Genomic DNA, 21,928 nt, shown 5'->3' with positions numbered 1-21,928 from the left:
GTGATTTCAGAAGGATCTTGTGAAACTGAAGACTGATGTAATGATGCTGAAAAATCAACTTTGCATCACAGGAATTACATTTTAAAAATATATTAAAGTACAAAAAATATTTTTGGTAAAAATATGATTTTACAATATTACTGTTTTTTTTGTTTGTTTTTTTTACTGTATTTTGATCAAATGCAGCCTTGGTTAGCATAAAAGATTCCTTCATAAGAATTCTTTCAAAAACTTAAAATAAAATTTATTTAAATAAAATAAAATAATTATTCCAAACTTTTGACCATTTATATATAAAAAAATCCAGACATCATGTATTATAACATTAGTAAGCTTAAGAAACTTCTTTCAAAAATAAATAAATAAATAAAAACTTAAATATTCCAAACGTTTGAGCATTTATATATGAAAAAAATCCAGACATCAAATACAGTATTATAACATTAGTATGCATAAGAGACTTATTTTAAAGCAAACAAATAAATCAATCAAATAAAACAATAAAATAAAATAATTATTCCAAACTTTTGTTGACCATATATATAACACAGACAACAAATATTATAGCATTAGTAAGCATTACATAAAAATAAATAATAAAAAACATAAATATTCCAAAATTTTGACAATTTATATATAAAATCATATATTATAACATTTGTAAGCATAAGAGACTTCTTTCAAAGCAAACAAAAAAATAAATGGTACATTTTTTTTTTTTTTTTTTTACTGAAAGCTGAAAAAAGCTTTTCATTAATGCCTGGTTTTATAGGATTTGACAATATTTGGCCAACTATTTAAAAATCTGGAATCTGAGGGTGCAAAAAAAATCTAAATACTGAGAAAATCGCCTTTAAAGTTGTCAAAATGAAGTTCCTAGCAATGCATATTACTAACCAAAAATTAAGTTTTGGCATATTTAAAGTAGGAAATTTGCAAAAATATCTTCATTTAACGTCTTTACTTAATAACCTAATGATTTTTGGCATAAAAGAAAAATCGATAATTTTAACCCATACAATTGACTATTGCTACAAACATACCCATGCTACTTAAGACTGGTTTTGTGGTCCACATATATAAAATAAAACATAAAAATTAAGACAATTCAACATATATAAAGTATGAAAATACTAAATTCAAAGGTATGTTTTTCTTGTCAACGTAGAACAAGTCAAGGCACTTCATTTTTGTTGTCAAAACCTCAAGGTCGCAACTTCCGATAATAACCATGTTTATTTGTGGAGCTGTACAGGTATTGGTCTCAAGGGTTACTCGGACCAAACCGTTCTTTAAACTTTATTATGTGTTAAAATGACTTGCTGGCAGTTGCTAAAGGTAATCCAGTAATTTGTTCCATATAGCTGCCAAACCTTGTTTCCCCTCGTTCTTTTTTACTGTTGGCACCGTAAAATGTAAAGCCTTCCTTTCTTAGAAGCAAGGGAGAAGAAAAGGGCAAGTAAAGAAAAACACGAAGCAAAAAAAAAAAACAAGGTCATTTGCATTTTATATGAAGTGCTTTTTAATGTAGCGAGCGTTTATGGAAAATTGAGTAATTGCACTAATTTGCTAGATTAATTTCTAAACGTTCATAAGTTCAACAGAGAAAGCATCATTAATCTTTACAATATAGCCATAAAGGTGATTTAGAACGCAAAAGGAAATCCCTCGGAGATATGTGCTGAATGCTCCGGGATTTATTAAGTCGACGTGTAGCCGTTGTCACGATTACAGCGGAGATCAGGTTCTCAAGGTGAATTAGCTCTAATTACTCAGGACTTTTCCCTAGTTTGGAGCGATAAGCATTTTGCCCTGAAAGCTATGCCCTCAAAAATGATTTCAAATAATGTGCCGCCGCAGCAGCTGACACTGACGGATGGGCCGCCCGCCTTCTGCCAGTGTAAGCACAAATCGGCCCGGTTAAAGCAAATTAAGAGCTAAAGCCCATCGGACGCTCCCTGTGCGGCCGCCCGCTCAGATAAGGCCAGTAAATATAAATCGGCCCTGCGCAGACAGCTCTTTAAATACGCAGCGCTGTTTATTACGGCCTCTCCAAATTGCATCAGGCCTCAGCCTGGGAATCATTACCCAGGGCAGTCGGATTACTCTGTCTGCCGATCTGTTGCGCTGCTCTCGAGGACCCTGTGCGATTGTTCCTTGTGTTGGTGGAAAGCATCTTTGCTGTGGCGTCTGTGGAGACGCCGATTAGAGCTTGATTGGTGGTTGTAGTTTTGGGGTTTGGAATGCCTCGTTTCTCAAAGCTGTTTTACCTCAGGAACAGAACGAGAAGTGCAAATGACTCTCGAACGCTGCCTTGGCTTGGCATTGGCTTTGTTTTTAATTCCAGTTAAGAGTTTTGAATGAATAACAGGATTGAGCTGTCGCACTGGGAGGATTGGTGGTTGTACTGGATAACAGGCTAGAAATGTAAATATTCTGGGCTGCAAATATTTTTCATTGTTTTAAAATTATTTGATTTGGTTAGTGTAGCAGAAGTACAGTCTAAAAAATGCTGAAGTATGTCCAAACCTAGTGACTGAGTTGTTTTGACCTAACAGTTGGGTTAAATGTTCAACTCAAATGTTGTTTAAAAATTACTGTGTGGCTGGCTTAAAATGAATACAAAATGTAAATGTAAATGAAAATGCTTTGATGAGCATAAGAGACTTTTCTAAAACATGAACATCATAATTATTTCATACTTTTGACCAGTGGCTTATGTTTATATAAATTATCATTTAAAATGTAAAATTTATTTAACCTGTTAATAAATGTTAATTTATTGAACATATTAATACATGTTAATTTCCAACCTATTTTGGGTTCATTTTCAGCAATAAATTGTGATTTTAACCAATAGTTGAGATAAATAAAATTACCCAGAAGTTCATATTTTACATTTTTAGTGTAGTTTCAAAATATAAAATATGTAGAAATATGTAGTAATATCTGTGGATACAGTGTAAAGTCTTCATTTAGGATTAATTTGTATGACTAAAATTATATATTATGGCATAATTAGATTTATATCACAATTTATCATATCATGTAGTTATTTTTGTTATTTTTTTATTTTATAAATTAAAATATTAAAAAAGTGTGAGAGTGAAATAAAAATGACAACATATATTTTTAGTTATAGTTTGTTCAGGTTAACTGTGAAAATGTTTTGGAACTAAATGTATTGTGAAAAGTGCTACACAAATAAGTTTAAAAAAATATTTATATCACTTTAAATCACATCTAACAGTGGGTGGAAAGAAATAGATACTTATTTATTAAGTTTATATTTTTTCAGATAATATTAAACCAAATTTGTTGGCTTCAGTTCATTAGCAAAATAAATCAGTTATTTATATATGCAAAATATTTCACTTTTTCTCACACTATAAAAAAAAACTATGTATATAGTGTGTGTTTCTACTTAACCATATTTTGGAGATACATTTGTTTTCAAAAGTGAGCTAATCCTGACAAAATCTAAACAAACAAATAAATTAATTAAAATAAAATTTCCAACCTTTTGGCGGCGTCATCATTTGTAAAACTTGTATACAAATAAAGTAAACAAAGCTTTTTAAAAATGATAAAAATGCAGAAAGTTTTCAGTGTGGAGTAGAGTTAGAATGTGGGTTTGGTTATAAAATCTCTATCTGTATATAAAAACAATAAAAGTCTATGTATTGTCCCCATTTAGATTGCTAAGTAATCATGTTTGTGTGTGTGTGTGTGTGTGTGTGTGTGTGTGTGTGTGTGTGTGTGTGTGTGTGTGTGTGTGTGTGTGTGTGTGTGTGCCTACTTAACCATATTTTGGGGACACATTTGTAGCCAAAAGTGAGCTAAACCTGACTAAATAAATAAATAAAAATTCCATCACTTTGGGGACGTCCTCATTTGTAAAACTCATACAAAAATAAAGTAAAAAAAGCTTCTTTTTTTAACTGTAAAAATGCACAAAGTTTTCTGTGAGGGGTAGAGTTAGTATGTGGGTTATGATTATCTCTGAAATCTCTAACTATCTGTATGCAAAACAATAGAAGTCTATGTATTGTCCCTATTTAGATAGTTAAGTAATCGTGTGTGTGTGTGTGTGTGTGTGTGTGTGTGTGTGTGTGTGTGTGTGTGTGTGTGTGTGTGCGTGCGTGCGTGCGTGCGTGCGTGCGTGTGTGTGTGTGTGTGTGTGTGTGTGTGCGTGTGCCTACATATCCAGACAAATGTGTACCCAAAAGTGAGCTAAACCTGACTTTTTGGGGGTGTCCTCATTTATAAAACTCGTACAAAAATAAAATAAATAAAGCTTCCTAAAAATGCAAAAATGCTGATTTTTTTCTGTGAGGGATAGAGTTAGGATGTGGGTTATGATTATCTTATAAAATCTATAACTATCTGCATTAAAAAACAATAAACGTCTATGTATTGTCCCCATTTAAATAGCTAAGTAATCATTTTTGTGTATGTTTGTGTGTTTGTGAGTGTGCCTACTTATCTAGACAAATTTGAACCCGAAAGTGCGCTAACCCTGACAAAACTTCCAAAAAAAGTAAAACTGGTATAAAATAAAGTAAACAAATACTTTAGTTTTAAAATTGTAGTCTATGTAATGTCCCCATTTAGATGTTAAAATTCTTAATTTTTCCATTTTGTTTGTAATTTGATGAATGCAAAACAGTAGATTATTAATAACAGCTGAATAAATCATCTGTGCAAAAAGGAGTTAATGAAAACTCAAAGCAATAAAACTAATACAACACAGATTGTTTTGACTCAAACTTCATCAGCATTCCTTAATAACCTAGTTCCTCATCTTAGTTTTGCTCTGTAAAAATCTGGAGCCGAAGCCAGAAGATCTGCACTGTAACGAATTGCTGTAAAAATTACAGCAATATTTTACAGCAGCGGGTTGTATTTCTTATAATACAGCCAATACAGCATATTGCTGTAAACCGCAATGCATTCTGGTAAATTTCAAATCTAAAGAGGCGGGATTATCTTTAACGGTCGACATTTGGGAGCAGCAAGAAGAACGATTCATAACTGTGGTAAGTAAGTGTCTTATTTCTGTTTTATTTTTCATAATTTGTAACTGTATTAGAATATTAAAGAATATAAGGTGTCATAAACATTCGCGGTAACCGCAGATTAACGAATCCTCCGTCCGCGGAGCACGAGAGAGACTTGTGCGGGGATTCGGCACTGCAGTCGCGGAAGGATTACACACACATTCCCCTGCCTTATATCGGCTATAGGCGTAACATCTCTGGGTTCCTACGTTAAGAATTACAAGCTTCATTGGCAAAAGATGTGATTCACGGCGACGTCGTGCTGATCAGCACACTTTCTCGTGATTATTTTATGATGTACAACAAATTTGCACAGGCAGCCATCTGTTAACACGGGCACCGAAATAAAATGCGTATTTAGGGCTCGCGATTCGCGGTCAGCCGCTCACGGAGGATGTGTGTCACGTAAACTCTGAACGGTGCTGTTAAAGTGGTTAACGTAAGCAGTGAGATGTACTAGCACCTTTGATAACTTGCTTATTCGCTTATTGTTTGAATGTAACGTTAATGCTTTTTGCTAACTTTGATTTGAAGAATGCCTTAATCCAGCCCATTGTCCTGTCTGTCCTGTTCGCAGCATATTACATATTCTGGACTAACGTTATCAAGAGGAGACAGACGGAGTTTTGGAGTTCATACAAAGGTAATAGTTGCATTCTAACAATCTGAGTACCTGCATTTTACATGTAGATATGATAGAATATGTTTCTCAACTCAAGTAGAGAGAGTTTTTTTAGGGAGAATAATTCAGATGTACAAAAGCTAAAACTAATGTGAATTACATATTGTCTGCTTCCTGACTGTTTTGTAGATATTTATCCTGAGAGAAAAACAAAGAAGTTGAAAGGAAAAGACCCATCTAAAACGACAGAACACAGAAGAAACCAGCAGAAGTGAACCCAAGTTACCAGTTTTCTTTGCAATGCGAAGGATTTTCAGCAGAATTACTGACATGTAAGTACACATACACCAAGATCTTTTTCCTTTTATTATGTTATTTTATCCTTTATCTACACTAGCGTTCAAAAGTTTGTGATCAGTAGGTTTTATGTTTTGAAATAAGTATCTTCTGCTCATAAAGGCTGCATTTAATTGATAAAAAATACAGAAAAAACTATAATGTTGTGAAATATTATTAAAATGTTTTATCCATTTTAATATACTTAAAAATGTAATTTATTTCTGAATTTTCAGCATCAATACACTAGTCTTCTAATTACTCCAATGTCCTTTAGTGATCCTTTAGAAATTATTGTATATGCTGATTTATTATCAATGTTAGAAGCAATTGTGCTGTTTAATATTTTTATTAACCTGTGATACTTTTTTCAGGAATCTTATATATTATACTTATATATAGTATGTTACATTGAAATTGATTGTAAAGATTTATATTTTTAGATAAAATGTATATTTTAAATAACTGCTGTTCTTTGAAACTTATTCATCAAAGAATCCTGAAAAAGTATCACAGGCTCCAAAACATACACTGACAACATTAACAATAACATTGACAATAAATCAGGATATTGATAATAAATGAGAATGATCTCTGAAAGATCATGCAACACTGGTGTAATGATGCTGAACATTCAGCTTTGCATCTCAGAAATAAATTATATTTGAAAGTATAGTAAAATATAAAACTTGTAATAACTTGTAAAAATTGTAATATTTTTCACAATTTTAGTGTTTTACTGTTTAATATCATACTGATCTAACTGTAACAATCATCACTCTCTCTGCCTTTGACTGTATCTGTCATCCCTCTGTCTTTGTCTGACTGTATCATTGTTTTGTAAAATATCTAATGTATTGCCCTTTTTGTTCTTTTATATATTTTTTTAGCCACTCTTTGCATCCTGGGCTGGAACAGCATCTGGATCTGAACTGTTCTCCTTTTTCGATCAGAAGTTTTTTTGGACTCACTTGAGGGCTTGTTGTTTGGCCATGTTGGACTGTCCATGAAGTTGTGAAAATTCATCACTGTCTTTATGGTATTTCGAACCATTTAATTATAACCATGTTGGTTAACTTGATGTTGGTTTCAACTTTGGCTAAATATTGGTTAACCTTAATATTTAGCAGCGTAATATGTTTCAAGTAAATATTTTCATGCCCAATTTATTTTGGAATTCAGAATAATACTGAATACACTGTTCTATGACATTTCTTTCATGCAAATTTGAGAGTTAATAAATAAGAGATTTTTTAAATAAAATTGGACCTGTTTATCAAGATTAAGATGTGTCAAATTATTATTATTTTTGTTTTTATTAAATAATAGGTGCACTGAGTTTCATACTATACAACACTTTATGCAGTTAAATATTGTTTAAAGCTTATGCAGTTAATAAATTGTTTAAATTGCTAGTCATTATTATTCAGCAATCTGGAAAATAAATACTGCAAATAAAGAATATACAAATTAAAGTAGTACAATATTTTTACAGTGAAACGTTATTTAATGATTTCCAGTACACTTGTAAAATTGCAAACTATTGCTGCAATTTCACAGTAGCAGCTTTAAATAATGTATATATCGTTGCTAGTATATATACAGAAAATTGCTGTATTTTAACAGTAAAACTGTAGTTAATCATTTACAGTGCACTTGTAAAAATTTACAGTATTGCTGGCAACCAAAGTTGCCAGTAACTTGCTGTAAATTTTACAGTAAAACTGTAGTTAATCATTTACAGTGCACTTGTAAAAATTTACAGTATTGCTGGCAACCAAAGTTGCCAGTAACTTGCTGTAAATTTTACAGTAAATTTTTTACAGTGTGCTGCATCGCAGCATAATCGACTGAGACAAAACAGGCAGCAAACACCAAATTTTCACTATGCATTTCTGAAGTCACACTCCGCCAACGCCTGCAGCGAAAGACAATATTTCCAACATGATGCTGAAACTCATTTAGTTTTCTCCCCCTGAAAGGAAACTGAAAGGTCTCCAGCTGTACAAAGTGCAAAGAAAACCCCCTCTATAAAGGTGGATTAGCACGTCATATGGCCGCAGCGGGGTGAGTGGCTAGCACACAATGTGTTATGGTTTCTCTGTGGTAAAAGCTGTGATGAAAAGGTATTGACTGATAGGGTACAGTTGTTGCTGTGACCTAGTGCAGGAAATCCTAGATGGCGAAGCACTTGTCGTTTCTAGCGTTTCCTGCAATATAGTGGGAATGGGGTGGGCTCACGGGCCTCTCGTGTAAACATGAGCCTTTTGCAGTTTTCATTTTGGAGTGATTTGTGTCTTCAATTTAGTTAGAGAGGTGTAATTCTTTGTAATATAATATGGAGAAGTTTATGCTTGTTGAACAGTGTTGGTAAACTGATTTGAAGCTGTAGCTTCTCAAAATACAAGCTACATATAAATTAAAGGAATTTAGTAAGCCACACTTAAGTAGTTAGCAACACAACAAACCAACAAAAGTAGCTAACTACACTCTATGTAGAGTGGCAATATGTTTTTTAAGTACGTCAGATGATATAATTTGAAGCTTTCTTACTTTCTTTCTAGATTTCTAGATTTTTTGCATACCCCATTGGCAGATTATTTTGATTTATTTTGCTTGTTCTAAGCAAAAACTTAACTTTGACTTTTTTTTCTGAAAACAAGACAGTAATTCTTACTCGTCTAAAAATCTTTCTTGATTTAAGAATTTTTAGATGTTTTGGCTGAAAACAAGATAAAAAAAATTAAGCAAGGAAAGCATTTTTTGCAGTGTTCTTGATACTTCACTTGTTACTTGTTACTGGAGGCTATATAATTGCAAATAGGTCAATTTTTGTAAATAAAAGCTTTAGTAATAAAAAAAACTTTTTTTCTTTCTTTCTAGATTTTCTAGAATATTAATGTATTTTTTATTACTATAAGTATATTAATGATTTTCTTTCTTTTGGAAATATTTGGTGCTTTAATTATTTTTATGTGCTATTTTTGAAGAGGAATTCAAAAAATTAGAAAGTTAAACAAATCTTTCTTTCTTTCTTTCTTTACAATCCCTTGCAAAAGAAGTGTGCTTTAGTTGTATTGAATGCACATTTGTAGTGTACTCAAATCTTTAAAGTAAACTTTAGAAAACTATACTTACTGATACAAATAAATAAATAAAAAAGCAATTTATTTAGTTTAATTGTAATTTTGTACTGTATTTTTTTACTGTAGTTTGTTATTTAGTAGTACATTTAAAGTTAATATATTTTAAATGTAGTAAATCGCAACTTAATCATTATAAATGTGTAATTACACATATATTTAAATACATGATATAAATAGAAATTACAAAAATATTTATTTATCATAAACGCGTCTCAGTACATTCAGCAGTAACTTTAACCATATTTCAAAGACAACAGAAGTAATTATAAAATTACATATAAAGATGTAATTAAGTCCTACTTAAAGTTGGTCAAAAAGCACTTTAAAGTTCAGCTAATTTCATTAAATATACATTTAATCTATAATATGTTTTTATTTAATTGCAAATAATATGCAGTTGAGTGTCTGAACACATTACATTTAGTTTGCACTTAAGTATATTCTTTTAAAGAGTATTATTTATATATGTATACTTTATAAAGTATGCTGAAGTAAACTTTTTTTCACATAGGATCAAAGCAATATTTATTAGCCGGCATTTGTTTTTTTACAAATTTGTTTCCAGTAAGTTATTTTAATAAAATGCATATTTCCAAACTGTTTATGAGAAAAGATTTTTCAACAGTGTGTTTGATTGTTAAATCTTTGTGCAATACACTTGCAGGGATCTAATGTTTTGTCATGCTTCACTGCTACTCGCTCGGAAAAAGTAGCTTGTTACTGGAAAAAGCTGCTGTTATGCTATTAAAAAGTTGTAATTAGGTTATTAGGGATACTATTTTTGATACCTGCTCTTCAACACTGTTACTGAATAGGTTAAATTGATGTCGAATTAATTTAAAGAATGGATAACAAAAGCTAACATTATCTTATCTCCAGTTAAATGCTGTCACTTATACTTTTATTCCACTCGAGCTTAAAACAAAGTGTATTTGTAATGGTTCCGAGCCCTCAGAGCACAGTCGTCTGAGCTCAGTCAGAGCTTTGTTTGTGTCAATTAGTACAAATGCGTAGTTGACAGCGAGCAGCCATCTCCTCCAGATACTCATTTCCTCTGCTAGATCTCCTGTGTACACATAAGTACGTCTTTTCCTCCGTGCCCTCTCCGGCATCCCGGCGTTCCGACTCTAATGGAGTCCCCGCGAACAGAATCCGCTCTAATTTTGTCCGTCCTAATGAAGAGAGCGAGATTCGAGAGAGGAACCAAGCGCACCTATTCAGGAAATGTGCATGCGATGCCAGCCAAAGCCAGCAGTATATGTCAGTCTTCACTAACTAATGTAATTCCATTGTAATACGAGCGAGAGGAGGATTATAATTTTATTACATATCTGTCTGAAACATAAGCTCCGCTCCACTTTGTCCACAAGTGCCAGGGAATCTATTAGTTTAAAGTACCAGTTGGCCTGTGTACACACTGAGTGTACACAGGGGGGAGTTGGGCCGCAGCCCTGCCAAATGTACCAACTGCTGATTTCCTCGTTCTCCGCTGCTTTCCTTGCTGGAGGGGGATTACTATTGTAAAGTGATATTCGGAGAAACCTAAAGTCATCTTCAGTCTGCCCGTCGGGTGTTAAGTTGCAAAGCACAGGGTTGACGTCTCCCGCTGCGGAGAACGAAATACAGACCGGTGTCCGATCGTAGCCTGGCGCTCTTCGAGAAATCAATGCGGCCTTTAGAAGCTGCTGTCCGTAAAAGAGATATCCAGACGGGGCTTTTACAGTTTTTCCCTCTCTATAACCGGGTGGTATGTGTTATAAAGCACAGTTATTTGAAGGAGATTGGCTTGGGCCAGTGATGATGTCATTCGTGGCAGCAGACAGTCCATGTAATACGTTATTCTCAAGTGTGTGTGATTTACACATCGTATATGACGTTTCATTTATTTTGGCAGCCGCGGTTTCGGTACAGTCGTTCTCCATCCAGTTTGATAATGCACCGCAGCCCAGGCACCTGGACTTCATTTGAAGCATCAGCTATGCTGGTGAACGCAAGTTGGCTCTGTAAATAACTCAGACAAATGACCAGCTGAAATTTCCATTGATTTATTTCAAATTTGCATCATATTTGTTCACTTCGCAAGTTCATAAACACTATATCAGAAGCAGATTCCATTGTTTCTATAATCATAACACCTCATTTAGATCCTGCTTTATCGCCAAGTCCGCAGATTTACACAGAATCAGGAGGCATGTTATTCATAAGATACTGTACTGCGTTTTGCTTGTTTGTTTAATGGATTAGTTTGCAGAATAAAAATATCCTGATAATTGACATTTAACCCATTGTCACATTGTCACTTTCTTTCTTCAATTTCAAAGGAATTAAGGTTTCTGAGGGAAAAAAAAAATCTAGGATATTTCTCTATATAGTGGTCTTCAATGGGGATCAGCGGGTTGAAGGTCCAGATTGGAGTTTCAAAGGGCTCTACACGATCTCAGTCAAGCAATAAGGGTCGTGTCTAGCAAAACAATTGGTCATTTTCTAAAAATGATAAAAATTGTTATACCTTTTAACCACAAATGCTTACACTAGTTCGACTTCACGCATTACGCATTCACGTTGGAAAGGTAGAAGTACCGACCAAGTCAGACGTCTTTTACGAAAAAAAGGTAAAACTACGATGTTGGACGATTTTAAAGTTGGAGGTGAAAATGAGATGGAGTTTTTGAACCAGAGTACATAGACAAAGAACTAACCACACGTGACCTTTCCACCGTGATTACAGAATGCATGAAGTCGAGCTAGTGCAAGACGAGCATTTGTGGTTAAAAAAGTATATCAGTTTACATTGTTTTTAGAAAATGACAGATCATATCTGTAGATAACACCCTTATTCCTTGGATGGAATCATGCAGAGCTCTTTGAAGCTGCAATGAATCTCCAGTTTGGACTTTCAACCCATTGATCCCTATTGAAGTCCACTATATGAAGAAATATTCCTGGAATGTTTTCCTCAAAAATTAGTATTAATAATTTAGTTTTTGACTGAAGAAAGAAAGACATTAACATCTTGGATGACATAGGGGTGAGTAGATTATCAGGAACATTTCATTCTGGGAGTGAACTAATCCTTTAAATAAAATAAAAAAGTTAAATACTTTGGTTAATTTAATAATGCTTTCGGCTAGCAGTTTAAGTGCATTGCTCTCATCTCCATTCAATACATTTTATCATGTTTAAATCCATTCTGTAGAATTACAATGATTTTCTCTTTGTCAGCTTAAAATGTAAAGAAAAGGTTGACTGGGACCTGCCTACCTATTGCTTAACCATTGGTAAGCCAACTAAAAAAAATGAAATGAAAATTCACACTATCTATTGTCTAAATTCATGTTATTGAGCGTATCGTATAAAAGGTTCAACCATTCATATGTTGCACTTAATTTTAAAAAGAGCTTACCATGCAATTTTTAATAAAAAATATTTTAATCAAAGATCTTCAAGAAAAACAACCTGTTCTAGCCCTGCCTTTTTCTTAACATTTTTAAATATCTGGGTGAAATATTGAGCCGCATAACTTAGGCAAGTCACATGACTTTTTTTTTTCTTCCATTGTAGTTTGTGTGAGTGGTCTTTTCAAATTAAAATAATTTATGTGTAAATTATGCATTGTGTGAATAGATAAGATTTCCACTGATGTATGGTTTGTTAGGATAGGACAATATTTGGCTGAGATGCAACAATTTGAAAATCTGGAATCTGAGAGTGTAAAATCGAAATATTGAAAAAATCTCCTTTAAAGTTGTCCAAATGAAATTCTTATCAATGCATATTACTAATCAAATATTAGGTTTTGATATATTTATAGTAGGAAATGTACAAAATATCTTCATGGAACATATTTACCTAATATCCTAATGTTTTTTGCATAAAAGAAAAATTAATAATCTTGACCCATACAATGTATTTTTGGCTATTACTACAAATATATCCGTGCTACTTAAGACTGGTTTTGTGGTCCAGGGTCACATATAATATGTGAATTGTGGGAATTCTTTTAGATGAAATTCCAGCTGACAATGAGTTCAAGCTGTCTGCTTCACTTCTAAAATAAAGGCTGTTTATCTATAAACAATAAGATGCAAAACAATCTATTAAATTCTTGAGATCTTAACAACGTGCTGAAAATAAGCTCCTTTTGGGGTGTTTCATTAAGCACCCTCACGGTTGAAACACAAATAGGCAATTCTTCAGTCTGAGGGCACACTTGTTCTGCCGGGGTAATGAACGACTCACAGCCACTCCAGAGGCCTTGTCTCACTCAGCCAAGGGCTTTTATAAACTTCAGCTTGACGGAGAGCCATATAGTACTCCATTATTCTAATAGAAAACACTGCCTCTCAGTTCATCATTTATTTTGCTTTGTGTACGTTAGACCTCGAGACTTCTGGCTGCATTGTGACTTCGGACACCCCTAGTGACAAAACAAAATGATTTGTCAGGCTCGATTTACAACGGAGAGCACTCAGAGCGGAGGGCCTCGTTAATTATATCCCACATTAATTATCTGAACAGGGGAGATATTAATTCGAAACGATTCGTCATTCCAAATATGTTCGAGAAATAAATAACCTCGCCGCTCAGGTGTTTTACATTCGTCTCGGGTTCTGTCGAAATGCAGGAGTACAGTAGCTGATTTGATTAACTTCTTTCTCTTTTTGCAGTGGGAGGAAATTAGCGGCGTGGACGAGCACTACACACCCATCCGGACCTTCCAGGTGTGCAACGTGATGGAATACAGCCAGAACAACTGGTTGAGGACCAACTGGATTCCTCGCAATTCTGCGCAGAAGATCTATGTGGAGCTCAAGTTTACCCTCAGAGACTGCAACAGTATTCCCATGGTCCTGACCTGCAAAGAGACGTTCAACTTGCACTACCTGGAGACTGATGAAGACCAGGGAAGTAAGTTTCGGGAGCACCAGTTCTCCAAAATAGACACCATTGCTGCCGATGAGAGTTTTACTCAGATGGATCTGGGCGACCGTATCTTGAAATTAAATACAGAGGTCCGTGAGGTGGGGCCTATGACCAAGAAGGGCTTTTACCTAGCTTTCCAGGATGTGGGAGCTTGCGTGGCCCTGGTCTCGGTGCGGGTGTACTTTAAAAAATGCCCTTTCACAGTGAGGAACCTAGCTATGTTTCCTGACACAGTACCCACGGACTCTCAATCGCTCGTGGAGGTTAGGGGCTCATGCGTCAACAATTCCAGAGAGGAGGATCCGCCAAAAATGTACTGCAGTACCGAGGGAGAGTGGCTGGTGCCTATTGGGAAATGCCTGTGCAACATAGGATACGAAGAGCGGGGAGTCGCTTGCCAAGGTAGAGTTTTTCTCTCACACGCACACTTTTCTCCTTACAGTGCCTTTTTCATTTCACGGCCCATTTTCTTCCTTTCATCAGCGTAATGTACTAGCACCGGCTCTGTAGACAGCGGCTCTAAATGGGACAGCTGAGTGTGTCCCTGGAATACCATTCATTTGTTTATGCTGCTCATTGTCTGTAATGGCGAAAGCGTTTGGCTCACGATGGAAATGTTTCTAAACTCCATGGTGAGTTGAGTATCTGTCCCGAGCGCGGAGTGCAAATGGATTTTTCCCAGATACAGACACACCTCTGATCTGTCAGCCGTGCTCTGGAGAAAGCAATATGAGAGTCTTGTGTAAGCGAGGACAGACCCCCTTAAAGGGCAGCTTGAAGCAGTTAAGCTTGTGAAACACTTCTCTGCATCACCTCATCAGACGCGCAAATAGATGTACGTTAGTCATTGAAGAGGGATAAGTGCGTGTGTGTGTGTGTGTTTGATGTGAAGCATATGAGACTTTTGCTCCTTTATGTGGACAATTTTAGGGTCTAAAGACATAGATTCTTGTTATGGACTCATTTTGAATTGATGAAAAGAGAATCTTTTGGAAGTCTTCCTTTGTCTCACATTACATGCAGAATATCAGACTGAGTTGTTATGCTAGAGTTTAGGTGTAAATGTGAATCACAGAGCAGGCTAAATGACCGTCTGTAGAAATATTGTACCTTTAGGGGTACATCATCTTGTCAGTACTAGGGCAGTACCCTTTCTTATGGATAACTTAAGAAAGGAAAGATTCATAGTAGTGCCTTAAATATTAACTTCCATAATTTACTTACCCCCATTTCATCCAAGATCTTTGTTTTTCTTCAGTCGAAAATAAATTAACGTTTTTGAGAAAAACATTCCAGGATTTTTCTCCATATACTGGACTTCAATGGGAGCCAACAGGTTGAAGGTTCAAAGTGCAGTTTCAATGCAGCTTCAATGCAATCTCAATTTCTCCTCCAACTTTAAAATCATCCAACATTGTTGTTTTACCTTTTTTTGTAAAGGGTGTTTGACTTTGCATGTTTGCTTTGTAAACACTGGGTCGGTACTTTCACCTACGTTACATGTAACCTTTCCAACTTGGCTACGTAATGTGCGAATAATGTGAGATAAGACGTTTATTTTTCACCTGGGATCGTGTAGAGCCCTTTAAAGCTGCATTAAAACTGCAATTTAGACCTTCAACCCATTGGCCACCATTGAAGTCCACTATATGGAGAAAAATCCTGGAATGTTTTCTACAAAAACCTTCATTTCTTTTCAAATGAAGAAAGAAAGACATAAACATCTTGGATGACACAGGAGTGAGTAAACTACCAGGATTACTTTTTTTTATTCTGTAAGTGAACTTGTCCTTTAAGGTATTACTCTAAAGCAGTGATTCCCAATTCTGTTCCTAAAGAACCTCCAACACGGCATGTTTTTGATGTTTCTCTTTTGTGACACACACATCCAAGCTCTTGGAGTCTTTACTAATTAACTGAAACATGTGTGTTTGATTTGATTAAAGAGACATCTAAAATATGCCATGTTGGGGGTTCTCCAGGACCAGGATTGGGAGCCACTAAGGTACTCATATGCATCTTCAGGGGTAGATAAACCACAAAGTTTCCTTTTAAGGTTACTGTCCCGGTGACAAGTTGTACCTCTAAAGCAGAGTTCCTCAAATCTTGCCTTGAGGGCCATTGTGCTGTAGAATTTAGTTCCAACCCTGATCAAACTCACCTACCTGTGGTTTTCTAATGATCCTGAAGACATTGATTCACAAGCTCAGACGTGTTTGATTAGGGTTAGAGCTAAAATGTGCAGGAAAGTGGATCCAGTAGGCCAGGTTTGAGGATCCTAAAGAAATAGTGTCCAAACTTGCTCCAGGAGGGCTGGTGTCCTGCAGAGTTTAGCTTCAACTTGCCCCAGTACATCTGCCTGGAAGACCTTGATTAACCAGTTCGATTTTAACTTTGAAAGTTACATTTTTAAAAACAGCTTGGTTTGACTCCATTTTGGGTTCATTTCTAAATGCTAAAGTACGTCCTGAATGGCTTGCTTCCACAGATCCTGCAAATCTCTTTACATTATTTGGGTCAGAACCGCAATAGGTTTGCACCATCAATATGTGTGCAGTAATTTCACTGCTATTTAAACTTTGTCCTTTTGGAATTTACCTTCTGAACTTCACATGCACAAAACCACATTGGCATTTGTCTGTTGCAGATTTATTGAAAGAATGCAGAGCTGCAAATTATTCAGAAAGAAGCAGTCATGAGAAATGCTCAGGAATGAGAATGAAATCAATAGTGGTTCAGTTTCACAAGTTGGGTTGTTCTGTGTGTTTTTTAACAATTGCAAACTCTACTGTACTTCACATATTCACTCCAGGCCTCCTTTTTAATTAGACTTGGAAGTTTGGAAATCTTTTCTCACCCCAAAAAGCACAAAAGGCCTTTTTGTGAAAGAGCATTTTGTCTGGTGTGTATATGTGTACTGTAGGTCTTGCTGTGGTTGAGGGAGCTGATAATAGATTGGCTGGCAGCTGGTTCGAGCGCTTCAGTCCTGCCCATGGTATTATTTGAGTTAAGCCATCTCCCTGGAGAAATCACTTCTGCTCTTCATAAACTGCTCTGTGTCTATTCAGCACTGCCCAGAGATGTTTAAGAATTTCGCCATGCTTTCTGTCCAGCTGTACTCGTCTTGATGTGAGAGTATCCCTGATTGCCGGCTTGTGTTCAGTTAGACGTCTGTGTTTGTGTGTGTATTTATGTGTCTGTTATGGAACACTATACGTGGAACAGCTGCAAAATGGGTCATGAAGGTGTTTACATCAAGATGCATCTGAAACTTGCTTGCCATAGGCAAAGTGATGAGAAAAACAAGACCATACTACAGTTTTCGTTGCTCTAAAAGAAAAAGTAGAGTATGCTGTTATTCCTGAGATTTTATTAACCATAGCAATGATGGGCTGAACTTGACCTCTTGTTCTAGTATTGTTATTGGGCATGTAATTGGAAGATAGCGATTAAATCATTAAGGGTCTGTGACCTCTAACTGTGAACTTAAAGTTTGCAGACATCATTTCTACTGAAGATTTCATCACTTTAATCTTATCACACTATGGTTGTAATTCTCTTGGGGTTCAAGCGCATAACGCTGAAACCCTACTGAAATTGTTAAAAATTGTCACGGATCAGCAATCTCCACATAAAATTGATAGTGCAGACCAAACCGTAAGTCGTAGAGACTTGAAACTCGGAGGGATGGTAGTACTCACACCGCCGACAATGTCACCAAGGCTCAGCCCAATCAGCCTGACGGAGGCGCTACAGCAAACAAAAGTATGAAATCGCTCATAACTCCTAAACCGTCAGTTGCAGGCTCAAGTATCTTATGTTGTTGGAATTCTTGGCTCACTCCGGACAAAACGCATGCCTCAGATTCAACTGTTTTTTTTTTGTTTTTGTTTTTTTTTGCTGGAGAGCAAAAAAAAAGCATTAAAAAAGTCTCATCGTTGCAAAGGGATGTCAAAATGTTCGAAAGGGGCAGGTCCACCTTTAGTAAAATGCCTATAACTCCTGAACGGAATGATATATCTTCGCCAAACTCAGAACACTTATGCAAGAGCTAAATCTGAGGTCACAGGACAAAAATCGGAGCTTGGCCACTTGGTGGCGCTGTAAGAGAGGAAAAACATAAAAATGGCTATACCTATGCAACCGTTTGTCCTATCAACATGACAATCGCTGTGCATGGTCTTGGTCTAAAGTGGCACAAGTGTCTATAATGACATTTGCTTACCTGTTTGACTCACGGCCCCAAAGGTCTCTGAAAATGTGATATCTTGATTTCAAGGGCGTAAACAATTATGCATTGCATGTTTTTTGCATATACATGTGATATTCGTATCATATGACAGAAATCCTCATTCTGGACAACTTTGCCTCTAGAACCACTGCTGTCAATCAAAGTTTGTTAAATAATTGAGAAGATGTGAAAAAAAAAAAAAACTTTTACGAACTAGTCTTAGGTTTTCGCTCAATCTGGAAAAAAAACATTGCAGTACAATTCTCTGGACTTTCTAGCTCAATAATTATAAAAAAAAAAAAAAAAAAAAAAAAAAAAAAGTTGAAATATACCCTTTGAAAAGGTTTAACGGGGTCGTTTAGAAATTTCTGAATTTACCAAAAATCCTATAAAGCCTAAAGGAAAACTCAAAACTTCACAAAACCTGGTGAGCACATGCGACAGGTGATTCTAAACAAGCTTGCAAAGTTTTAAGGAGATCGGACCACAGCAAGTGCTATAAAAGTTACAAAACATAATATTTCTATGGTAAATTATGGTAAGTTGTTAAACGACTAATTAAACAACAGTCAAATGAACCTCATTCCAATTGTCAAAAGTCTAAAAGAATCTGATTTATCTCCAATCTAATATTTTCTTTTACTTCTTTTTAATTTTAATACTTAATTATCATTGAAGTGTTAAAAGAAAAGCTTTTGGAAAACAGAACTGAACTACTGAAATTAATTAAACTGAGTGATAATTTCACAACTACATTGCCATAAATGTTAAAATAAACATTGTCAGCTTGGCAGGAACAATATTATGATTTCTAATATTAAACTGTTAAAAATGTGGCACTACATTAGATATATTGTGGAAATGAGGGCATCAGGTGGACTATAGTACATGTTTAGCTAGTTTTAGTTTATATACTGTATTATTATTTACCTTTAACAAGTATAATTTAAATAAATTACATATATATTAGTAATTCTTAAGGTAACAATTCATTTTAAGGATGAATTCTAGCATATTGGCTAATGATTGAAATACAACCGAAATACAACTATTTGAAAATCTGGAATCTGAGGGTGCAAAGAAAATCGCCTTTAAAGTTGTCCAAATTAGTTCTTAGTTCTTAGCAATGCATATTAATAATCAAAATTATACTACAAATATACCATGCTACTTAAGACTGGTTTTGCAGGGTCACATATTTATTTACCTATGACAAATGCTGACTAAATTTAAAGTGATAAAATACTAAATCAATATTTAAATCTAACTTTTCAAGGGATCTGTTTTCAGAGTTGTATCTTTTGTGAAAGTACCTCATTAATATGCTTAAGCAGACACTATTGCTCTCCTAATTCCTCATGCATTAGATATGATTTATAGGAAACACATGTGATTTTGGCGTTTCTCATTTTACCCCATGAGTGGAATGAAACGTGGAATCGGCCAAACACACGGTGAAACTGAATACAAATGCTGATGGCTGAGGCCTGACCATACATTTCAAATAGTTGTGCATGGTCATGCATTTTTGCTGGCTAGTTTTCTAGCCTGTGGTTTGGCAGGAGTCGTGTAGGACTGATGTCTCTGAAGGTGACTGCTCCATACAATTTATCAATCCAAACACCCATTTGTGGCGTGTAGAACCAGACGCCTGTCAAGTGATTCAGCGTGTCTCTAGGATGTAAACGATAATGACAGGCCAGTGGGAGGACTTTGATAAGTACACCAATGAGTGAGTGAATGAACGAGTTACTGAGTGACTGGATGAATAAGCAAGTAATGCGACGAATGACTAAGAAAATGAGTGAATTAGTGAGGGATTTGAGTGAATTTGAATGAGTGATTAAAAGAATGAGTAAGACAGGGTTATTGTCATTAACACACTAAAATAGTTTTTTGTTAATGGGAAAAAAAGATAAAATACAATAAAATAAAATATTGATGGAACGACTTGGAAAGATGTTGCCTTGGCATCTACACTTACAGATTGTAAATAAATGAAAGCTAAAACAAAACTAAAACTACTAAACAACCTAAAAACTTAAAATGAAGACTGAAAATATAAAAATAAAAGCTTATTCAAAATTACTCCAAACTGACATTAAAAAAAACATTAAACAAATAGTGATATTAAAAAAAAAAAAAAAAATGACTAAACAGCCTAAAACATTAAACTGACAAACTGAGAAAATAAAAAATAAAAAGCTTATCCAGAATTGCGTAAAAACAGAAATAAATTACATTAAAAATAAATAGTAATATTGAAATAATAAAAAACAGAAGTGCGTAGAAAAATTACTGAACAACCTAAAAATAAACTGAAAATATAAAATTAAAAGTGTAATCAAAATGACTCATAAGTAAAATAAAAAAAAATATATTTAAAATTAAACAAACAGTCATGTTAAAATAAACTGAAACAAATAAAATAAATGAAAACTGGAAATAAAAAAGCTAGTATGTGAGGTTGATTGATTGATCAGTGAGCTAATGAATGAATGAATGAATGAATGAATCTCAGCATAATTTTTATTCACTTCGATAAATCTCTACCGTTCTTTCTTCTGATCTCCCTGTAATGTGAGGCGATCATGTCAACGAGCTTTGCTTTAAGAGCGTGATTCGGCGTGTCCTCCATGTTCTGTTTTGTGAAGAGTTGTGTGAATGTTTGGATGTATTTGACAATCTCTTATTAGTTTGAGTGCAGCCTAATGGACACTAATAAGGGCTTATATTACCAGAGCGTGACAGCTGCGGCGTCGCACACTCTTGTGCAGGGGAAGGGGTCTAAGTCACAAATCTCTCGGCAGGCCCGCTGTGCTAACGGATTGATTACGGCAGGGAGCCCGAGTGTGACTCTGACTGAGATATTTTGAGGTGTGCAGACCTCTGTTTCAACACTTGAAGCATGGATGAGTCATATAGCGGCTTTTGATGCTTCGCTGAGGGAGCACCTCTTCAATAATTAATGGCCTTTTGTCTTTGTGGAGTTCAACGGCTACATGCCGTTCCCCAGTAATGCCTTTGTAAATGTTTGGATTGAGAAGTTTCATTCGAGATGCAGAAGAGTTCAAACTCTGTAAATGTTAAGCGTTTGGTTACAATATCAGAGCTAGCAGCTCACAGTTCATCTGAGAAAAAACAAGGATTTAGAAGAAGACTGAGATAGTTTTGAGGTTATACATTAAAATAGGAAGAAAAAGACATAGAATGATTTTTTTTGTAGCATCACATCAATTGATGTGATTATCAAATCACAAAGACTGTTTAATTAAATCTATTATATTAATAAATTTACTATTTTACTCATTACCATTTTACATTTTTTATATTATATTTATTTATTATATTAATAAATTATAATTGAATATACCACAACAACAATAATTGTATTTATTTATGTATTGTAACACAACAACAATAATGTTTATTATGTTATTTTATTTTATTTATTGGTTTAGTTTATTAGTTTATTAGCAGATTGATTAACTTGTTTTGGAAAACATGGATATTTATTTATTATATTTTATTTATTTATTTATTTATTTATTTATATACCACAATAACAATATTTTTATTTTGTATTATTATTTTATTTTATTTTATTTAT

The 21,928-nt window shown here is 34.7% G+C and overlaps 1 protein-coding gene and 1 long non-coding RNA gene across 2 annotated transcripts in view; both read left to right on the top strand.

Moving 5' to 3' along the window:
- LOC141340081 (ephrin type-A receptor 3-like) overlaps positions 1-21,928 on the top strand; it is a 50,650-nt gene that overhangs the window by 14,377 nt on the left and 14,345 nt on the right. Inside the window, exons 3-4 of the mRNA XM_073845015.1 lie at positions 13,832-14,489; positions 17,011-17,082. Coding sequence (XP_073701116.1) covers positions 13,832-14,489; positions 17,011-17,082 — 730 coding nt within the window. The remainder of the gene's footprint in view (positions 1-13,831; positions 14,490-17,010; positions 17,083-21,928) is intronic.
- Positions 4,969-7,304, top strand: LOC141340532 (uncharacterized). Its single transcript, XR_012356586.1, has 4 exons — positions 4,969-5,039; positions 5,638-5,703; positions 5,872-6,014; positions 6,909-7,304. It is a non-coding gene; the product is annotated as an uncharacterized lncRNA (long non-coding RNA).

The sequence above is a fragment of the Garra rufa genome, chromosome 8, assembly GCF_049309525.1.
Source record: "Garra rufa chromosome 8, GarRuf1.0, whole genome shotgun sequence".
NCBI classification, from domain to species: domain Eukaryota; kingdom Metazoa; phylum Chordata; class Actinopteri; order Cypriniformes; family Cyprinidae; genus Garra; species Garra rufa.
The sequence above is the reverse complement of the archived record's forward strand: the minus strand, read 5'-3'. Positions and strand labels throughout refer to the sequence as shown.